Source organism: Heterocephalus glaber, unplaced genomic scaffold (assembly GCF_053883595.1).
Source record: "Heterocephalus glaber isolate CG9 unplaced genomic scaffold, H.glaber_assembly_v1.0 deba00001553, whole genome shotgun sequence".
In the NCBI taxonomy this organism is placed as follows: Eukaryota; Metazoa; Chordata; class Mammalia; order Rodentia; family Bathyergidae; genus Heterocephalus; species Heterocephalus glaber.
The window spans coordinates 16,334,424-16,343,875 of record NW_028258344.1 but is presented as its reverse complement, the minus strand read 5'-3'; the positions used below and the strand labels follow the sequence as shown (position 1 = coordinate 16,343,875).

At 35.1% G+C, this 9,452-nt stretch overlaps 1 protein-coding gene across 1 annotated transcript; it reads left to right on the top strand.

Annotated features, from left to right (window-relative positions):
• Nucleotides 1-2,096: 2,096 nt before the first annotated feature.
• Nucleotides 2,097-2,729, top strand: LOC147824148 (melanoma-associated antigen 10-like). The gene has a single exon (XM_087190391.1). It carries the CDS (start codon nucleotides 2,097-2,099, stop codon nucleotides 2,727-2,729), a length of 633 nt encoding a protein of 210 aa, XP_087046517.1.
• Nucleotides 2,730-9,452: the final 6,723 nt, after the last annotated feature.

Sequence of the window (9,452 nt, the reverse complement as noted above, 5' to 3'; positions counted from 1 at the left end):
GTGTATGTATATGTTTATGAATAAAGTTGGTATAAATATACAGGCATAAGGTTTTTGTGTATAAATACATTTCATTTATCTTATGCATAGTATTGGTGTATAATATGATAAATATGTGTTTATCTGCCAAGCCGTTTTCCAAACTGATTGTACAAATTTGCATTCCCACTAGGAATGTATGAGAATTCCATCGTCTTCACATTCCCACATCCTCTTCACCCTTTGGTAGTGTTAGTGTTTTTAATTTTAGTTATTTTAATAGGTTTGTAATAACATCCCATGGTGGTTTAAATTTGTGTTTTCTAATGATGCCTATCTTGTATATATGTGCCAACCTTTCATCTTTTATTGCAAAATGTCAATTCAAATCTTTTGCTCATTTTAAAAAATTGGATTGTTTTCTAATTGTTGAGTTTTGAGATATATATATATATATATATATATATGTATCTGAATAAGGTTCTTTGTTGAATATAATTTGTAAATATCTTCTCCTACTATTTGACCTTTAAAAAAATTTACTAAGCATATTATTCTCAATTTTAAAATTTGATGAAATCTATTTTATCACTTTTCCTGTTACATATGCTTTGAGTGTCATATATAGCAAGTCTTTGCCTACCCAAGGTTTTCAAACATTTCCATCTAGAAGTTTTGTAGTTTGGGGGTTCATATTTAAGTATCCACCACATTTAAATTAATTTTCTGTAACCGCAAGGTATGGGTTAATATTCATATTATTTACATATAGAGATCCAATTGTTCAGGCTTCCTTTGTGGCAAAGGCTATTTTTCCCTCTTGAATTGCCTTTGTAGCTTTGGCAAAAGTCTCTCTGGCAAAGTTGACCATTTAAACATATATATTTCTGGGCTTTCCTGTTCTGTGACATTGATCTACGTGCCTATCTTTTGCCAGTACCATTTTTCTTGATTACTGTAGGTTTTTGTGTGATTCTTGAAACAGGGTAGTCCCCCAATTTTGTTTTCCTTTTTCAAGATCATTCTGGTTATTCCAGATTATTTTCTTTTTTAAAACTATTTTTGAATTAGCTTTGTTGATACGTACAAAAAAAAATCCTGTGGGACATTGTTTGGGAATGCATTGACTGTATAGATCAGTCTGGCATAAATTGATATCTTAACAATATTAAGCCTTCCAATAAATGAACATGATGTATCTCCCCATTAACTTTAGCTTTCCTTGACTTCTGTGATCAGTATGTTGTACTTTTCAGTACGCAGACTTCAAATTCTGTTAGCCTAAATACTTCATGCTTTTTTATGTTACTGTAAATGGTACATTTTCTGGATTCATTTCTTCCTACTCTATGTCCAGTTCACTATGCTCTCTCTGAGGCCTTCTCTTTTTTCTCCAGTTAACACGTGGATTATTTTAAGTTTCTGTCATGGGTTTCCCTTTCTCTAGCTAATGTATTTAGCTTGTTATTCTGAGCTAGTTTACCTAAAACCAAAACTCTGCTCATGCTACTGGTCAGAAATATTTGTTCCCAACTCTGCAGGTTAGTATTCAAAGCAATCTATTTTCTCCTAGTTCTTGACAGAAAATTCTGAATGATTTGTGTTCATCTTTTTTTGGTTCTCAAAATAACATATGTGATGGGAGGAAGAAAAAGACCAATAGTAACTCAATAGCTAAATAACAACAACATGTCAGCCTTGAAAATATTATATCTTGGAAGATTAAAAACATTTCCAGGCTGAGGGTGAGAGAGAAGGCCACATTCCAGGTTGAGATTCTGAAAATAACCCATTCCTGCCTCCGTTGCTAGCCCTGCGCTGTGCAGTGGAGAATTCTCAGTTGTGATTTTTCAAAATCTGGGTTTGGATTCTTGGAGCAGCTGGATTGCTATTGCTCAGCACTCTATTTTCCAGCACCGGAGATTTGAAGGCTTCTGATCCTCAACAAGTTCTTGCTGTCCTCATGGCTTCCAGTCAAAGGAGTCAATCCTGTGAGGGTTCAAGCTCCTTGAGGACACATGCTTTTCTCACACCTGCAAAATGTGCTCCTAAATGCCAAGTTATGTAAGTTGGTGTCATTTCTGCTCCACAAGTATCAAAAGAAAGAGCAGGTCACCATGAAAGAAATGCTGCCTGTTCTGCCCCATGATTATCGTAACAACTTCCCTCTGAACTTTTGGGAACTCTGTGAGTCCATGTATCTGGGCTTTGGCATTAAAATCAGGAAAGTGAATCACTCTGGCAACACATATGAGCTAGTCCCCATTTGGGGTCTTACATGCAGTGGGATACTAGATGGCAATGATGAAAGAATCATTCTCAAAATCAACATCATTATATTCGTCCTGTCTCTAATCTTCATAGAGGGCAACCGTATCAGTGAGGAGGACCTAACCCAAAAAGTGAAAAGATGGGACATGTTAGCTCAGTCTGAGCATATTCATTTTGAAGAAGCCTGGAAATTCATCACTGAGGATTTAGTACGGGAAGACTACCTGATGTACCGGCAGATTGCTAACAGTGATCCTGCTCGCTATGAGTTCCTGTGGGGTCCAAGGGCCCACGCTGAAAACAGCAAGCTGAAAGTCCTAGTTCCTATGGCCCATCTTAATGGCACAGATCCCAAGTCTTACCCAGAACTATATGAAGAGGCTTTGAAAGCAGAACTAGGTATAGAGCCAGGGTTCCTGAGAAACAGGGGATATTGCTCAAAGGTGTCAATGAATTTGTTCTCCCCTGAGAAGAAATGAGGCCCATTTTCAGTCTCTGTGGAGAGCAGGCAGTTTTCTAAGTAGTGAAGGGCCAGGGGAGGGGTAAAATAGCACGCATAGCATCTTGCTGTCTCTTCTACTTGGGTTACTTGAAAATGGACAGGGGTTTTCTTTATGGTTTTTTGAAGTATTGGACCTTTTGGGGGGAAATTGAAGTAGCTTGCATATTTATTGAATGATATTGCTCTCCTGGGTATTTTTAGTTTTGTGATGTTGATGTTTGTGTTTTCTGATGGGAATGTGATTTTGTGTGACATTGATCACCTTTTCCATTCAAATGTAACAGTCTTTCTGTTTTATCATACAAACAGAAAATCTATTCAATTTATTTATGATAAAATGGGAGTGGAATAGGAATTTCTTTGAAAATTGTAAGTTTATATCAAGTTAGAGGGACCCCAGAAAAAGTGATAAGGATGAAAATCAACTATTGGCTGCTGCTTATTTCTTTTCCCCTGTTGATCTATACTATTAAACTTATATTTATTGCAAAAAAATTCCAAACAAGATATTGAATATTGATTCCATATCAAGTTACCTAAAAAGCACCTTACAACCATTACCTCTTTTAACTTCATGATAGTCTCCGAGAATGTGGTAGTTACATTATCATTACATTTTTCTGATTAGGATACTAAGACTTAGAAAATTAAAGAGATCAGTTCAACTCATGAAGTGGCAGAGTTAGAGCTGGAATCGTGGCCTGATTCTGTCATAGTGCTACAAGGTAAACAGCAAGTGTCAAAGCTCACCAACAATAAGGCAAATGTTTGGCCAGGGAATCCAGCCGTCATAGAGAGAGTGGAGACTTTCACCCTCCTGGAACACTCCCAATACTACTGATTCTTATTCAAAGAGTTGTCCTTTCTATGTATGTCTTTCACACCTCCTTATTCTTTCAGTATTTTTGAACTCCTTAAGGTGCTGGAGGGTTACAGTAGATGCGGAGCAAGTTAACTGTGGCAGTACTTTTTTCTGGTGGACCCAATGAATCGTGTGATCTCTGTCATTTCAGAATATTTTTATACCCTGAAAGTTGGGAATATCTGCAAACCAGGACACATGGTTTTCTGGAACCTGTGGCCATGATTTCCTCTCCTTGTTCACTTTCCACACAGCAGACAGACTTACAAACTATTGAATTAAGTTTAATTAATATCAACATTGGCAATATGAGTGTCACAGATGTACATGTAAATGATGTTAGATCCTTTCCTGAGCACACAATTTAGCTATAAATCACTCCTTGTTTCAGCATGGGGGTTGGTTATATAACAAAAAACATATATTTACCTGCTCACCTGAGTACAGAACCCAACTAAAAACCCAGTAATGCAACTGGAATCAGGTTTGGTGTGTAGAAACCTTAGCAACAATGTTCAAAAAGTGGAGAATATTTAATGCCCAGGAAATTAAGTTTCATTCTGATAGAAAAACATCAATCTAATCTAAAGAATGAAAATCCACTTCTCCATTTTATTCATACATCTTGGAAAAAAATATTTACTCTTTTCCTCTGTACTATACATAACTTGAGATGGCCTGTTAAAATATATGATCAAACAATTTACCACTTATCACAAGAGAGGAGGGGCAGTTATTTGTATTAGTTATACAAACTAATTTTTCTTCTTTTTATTATTAGTAAAGGATTATTTTGGGCGGGTGATTATTTAGTCTGGAAAGCAAAATGTATGAGCACTTTTATAAAAAGTAAGAGGCCTGAAAATTACTTTGCAGTGGCCAGTATTTCTCCACTCTATGATTCCACTGAAGGCTATCAATTTGCTCACCAAACTGTATCGCGTTATTCCTGTTTGATAAACAATCAGCCTACCTGAGAGATGGCCTTCTCTGTGAGGCCATTCTGTCTGATAGGGGATCAAATGACTTGTTGATTATTCTGACTTCAAAGGATCCTGGCTCTGAGAGCTTCAAGGTGGTCTGTAATGCCCTGAGTGTTGAGGCCACCTGTCAATGTTACTTTCAAATTAAAGAGACTCTGCTGGGAAATGAGAGGTAAACTTCCTCTCCTTCAGATGAGGCTGATTAACCTTGAGCAATTTGACTTTTTCAGTGCTACTTAGTATGAGAAAAATATCGCCAAGAAAATTCTGATTTCCTTTATTGTCAGGATAGATGTATTTGCTTGTCAAAAAAGTGTAAATAGACTTTTTTTTGCAGACTTGTAGAATTTTAAGAAAACTTAAAGGACTGTAATTTTCTGTTTTCATCAATTCCTGGAGGTATTTTGGTACTATATTTATACTAATGGAGATAAGCATTTGATTTCTAGAGACATTTTGAGGAGAAAAAACTTGTCAGCTATATTTCTCTGCTATTTTTTACTTTCATTTTACCAGCTGATAGTGCTTTCTAAATATAAAATGTAGATCACTATGGTAGGAGAGAATTATTTTTAAAATTTGTATATTTGTGCTGATAAATGTAATAAATAAAAGACAAGGTAAACTCAAACTGCACTTTCTAATCTTTTAATAAAATTTAAAAATTAAACAAAACTATTAACGAAAGTGCTAAAAAGGTAAGAAATACATAATAAAATAAGATATAGATAGTCAATTTGGACATTTTATATAAACTTTAACTTGGATGTGTCTTATTGCTTTTTCAATGTTTATCATAAATTCATTTGTGGAAACTATTTTCTTGGGTATGTGTAGCTTCTAGATAACTCCAATGACAAAATCCCTGAGGCTTGTACACTTTTGAGGGCGGGGGCATTTGGGAGAAAATGATTCTTTTTTATTCGGCTCCCTGAAACCAAGTCACACTGTAAGAGCTCTGCTTAAACAGAGATTAATGTCACAAAGCAGCTCTTCACCTCCTATTTTTAGATAATGGTATAGAATTAATTTGTTTTTTTAAAAAAAATCTTAATTCTGAGCTGACGTTGAATAGAGAAATACACACTTTTCTACATCCAATGCTGATTTTGTTTAATGTTTCAATGTTTGCATTTCTGTCTTATTTTGATCATTTTCAGAATAAAAAACTATGAAATATCTTCTGAATCCTTTAACATTTTAAGAGCCTAAACTTGTTCCAGTTGTTGCATTATGGCTTTATGCTTACCATTAGAGATTTTTTTTTTAACTTTTATTTTGAAATAATTTTAGTCAGAAAAATGTTCTAAAAATAACACCCTGCGTTATCATGGTAGAGCTGCCAAAACTAAGTAAGGAACTTTAGTATACTATTTACTAACTAGCAGATTTAATTCTGATGTCAGTGATAAGTTCAATGATGGTCTTTTTCTGTTCCAGGATTCAATCCAGACTCCTGTATTGCATTTAGTTATAATGCCTTTTTCATCCCCTTTAGGTGACTTTGCAATTAAAATCTTACAGCACTTTTCCATAATAAATTGTTCCTTCATTTTTGTGTTTTGACTTTTGTTCATTTTCATCATCATCATTTACAGAATCTTTCTAGGAAAATCTACAGTAATTTTCTTTGTCTTATGTTCTCAAGCCTCATCTTTGTTTCACAGATAGTAAAGATTCCAGCATGCACAGCTTTTTGAAGTAGTACTTTTCTTAAAGACTGACATAGTGAGGGACCATCATGGTGTGACAGTGGGGGGACAGAAGTCTGGGACGACAAAGCAAATTCCTGGGCACAGTAAACTATTACCCTTTGCAGCATGGCATGTTTCATCAGACCTATTATAAGACCTCGATAAAACCACAAAAGCAGAATGCATGCATGAAATGAGAAATTGTTGTAAGAAAAAAAACATAAATAAACTTTCCAGCTTCACTTGCTCTTAGTCAACTTAAAATCACTAATTCTGGAGATCACAACTGGGCATACAATGTTAGCTTTCCACTAGCTTTAATACACACAACACTTCTGACATTGGGGTTAAAATAACAGCTATGATAACAGATAACTGGGTTCCTTCTCAGTGACCTGAAAGCTGCTTTTTGTTAAGAAAAGTCTTCTTTTCTTCTTTCTTTTTTTAAGGAAATGTCTTCACTTGGGCCTGCAGCTATCTGATGGGTGACTAAAATGGGGTAAAGGCATTGCATCTCTTCCTTCAGATTCCGTCCTTTGCTATTTTAACCTTGAAATTAGATCCTACTCCTTTTTGCATGTGGATATGCTTATCATTTTAAAAATGTTTTTCTAAGACCATGATATAGGGTTAGCTTGACCTATTACCCATCGGAGCTGGTTTATATTTCTTCTACCCCATCCTTATGCATCTCAGTAGCTCAAGCACTGGAAGTCCTTTAGCCCAATCATAAGGCCAGCACATTTACGCAAGGTGACGACACCAGCTGTAAGAGTAACTCAGCAGCTCCTGAGCAAAGCTGACTACCAGTTGGCCCACCAAGTACAAGACAGGGATGCTCTGTGCAGGAAGATAGCACCAGATACATGAAAATTTAAAGGTCTCTGTGGCGAGTTGACCATGAACATCTGGTGGTTCAAGTCCACAATAGAAACAACTTGTGGAATCAGGCCCCACACCCAGGGAAATTACCAGACTTTAGCTCACTTCAGCAAATCAACAGAAACTTGCTGCTCTCTTTGTTCTGTGAAAGCAGCTTGATCATTCTGTCCTCCAGTTGTTCTCTCCTTTCAGCAAAAGCCTCAGTTTGACTAAAGCTCCTTTCCCTCACTCCACAATAACACTTTGCCTGTGCTTGGAATAGTGGCTCAAACTCATTTCCACCATCTCTGGGTGAAAATACTGTATCTTATTGTTCAGTACCAAGGATCACTTTGTCCTCAAGGACACAACACTTGTCCCTGAGCCAGGTGGTATACTGAGAAAGATAGCCAACAACATATGCTCTATAGAGTTTTGAAGTCTCTAGTCAAATGGTAAAGTTAAGACAGATTCAGAAGTAATTGTTCGTAGGGGACTGAATAAGTTAAAAAAATCACAACTCCAAGTATCTCCAGCTCAGTGCAGAACATGAGTTCATACAGAAAATGAGCTCACTTTTTAAATTTTACCATTTTGAGAACTTCAGAAAAATAGTTTTAGAATGTTTGTCATTCTTTAAAATGTAATTATGAACGCATTGTCTTTTAACTCAGATTATCTTTATAGCTATTTCTACTACTGCCCCACTGTAAGTTTCTTTAATTAGAATATTTTATTTTGGAAAAAATTAAAAGTCACTGAATTATTTTTCAAAGGTTATTAAGTAGATATTGTAGCTTTATTTATAAGGGTGTAAATTAGATGATTCTTAATTGTTCAAGAAGATGTGACTGGTTAAATAGACTGTGGTACCTAAATATACAATGATTATATTGTAGAAAAATTATTTTGACCTGAGGAAGAGTCATTGTATATCACTAGGAGAAAAATATACCAAATAACATGTGTAGTGAGTCTTTTTAAAGAAAAAATATGAAATGTGTATGGATGAGAAAAAAAGATGAAAGTGTGTATAACAAAATATTAATCTTGGGGTCATATGATTTGAGGTAGTTGTTTGTTTTCCTTTTTCAGCATTAAATATATTTCAGTGACCATATCCCTTTTAGATTGTGAAAAAGTCTTATATTTAAAACCTGAACTAAAAATATTTAGTCTCTAGTAAATGTTTATCTCTAATTTAAAACTTATACTCTTAGAACTAAAAGATATTTTTCTTGTTTTGGCAGCAAAATGGAAATAATAATACATACCTTTGACTTTTGAAAAATCTAATAAATATATTGTACCTGGGAAGGGAGGACAATAATATATTTTTAATGTCGAAGACTGAAGTTTTGGTTAATTACATCAATTAACAACATTTTCTTATGAATTTTTCTAGTTAATATTTCAAGATTTTAAATTTAAAATATAGTAAAATCTGTTTTGTTTTGTTTTGTTTTTTGAGACAGTGTCCCACTATGTAGTTCAGGCTGGTCTTGAACTCACTAGGTAGCCCAGACTGACCTCAAACACAGACTGATCCTCCTGCCTCAGCCACCCCAGTGCTGGGATTATAGACATATGCCACCAAGCCCCGCAAAATATAGTAAAATCTATTGTTCAATGTATAATTAGTATTGAATATTCTTAGTAACTTAGTGTCTGTGCAAATATCATGCTTAGCTACCATGATCAATAAGATAATTATTGATAATTTTATGGGAATTTGCTATGTGCTAAGGTCTACTCATATTATCCCTCTTGTTCAAATCATCGATGAGGTAAGAATTGGTATTATTCCTATTTCTAAATGAGAATGGAAAGACACATATGATTCAATACCTTATCCAAAATTGCTCAGCTGGTAAGTAGTGGAGTTGGGCTTACAACATTGGCAGTCTAGCTTCACAATCTACGCTCTTTAACATAATGCAGCATTATCTTTAAAAATGTTTTTCATAAACCCTATACATCTCCCATTAAACTACAGAGATATTATTTAACCTCTCTTCAATTATGTAAACAGGACATAGAATGTTTCAGTGATTAGGCTGCCATGAAACACTCACTCTATTGGTGAATAGCAAGTGCAATTCATGTGTTTCAGTATGTAGAATTGGGCAGAGCTCAGATGCTATTTATTGATGTCAGTATCTATACTTACAGGAATTATGTGCCTTTCATGTATTATCCTGTTTGATGCTCAGAACAACTCAGGGTATATTAAATTTTGTTTGGTTTTGTTTTGCAGAACTGGGAATTGAACCCAGGGCCTTGAAAGTATAGGCAAGCAC

Excerpts from the sequence above, each read along its gene's own strand:
- LOC147824148 (XM_087190391.1), top strand. The coding sequence starts at position 2,097 with ATGAAAGAAATGCTGCCTGTTCTGCCCCATGATTATCGTAACAACTTC.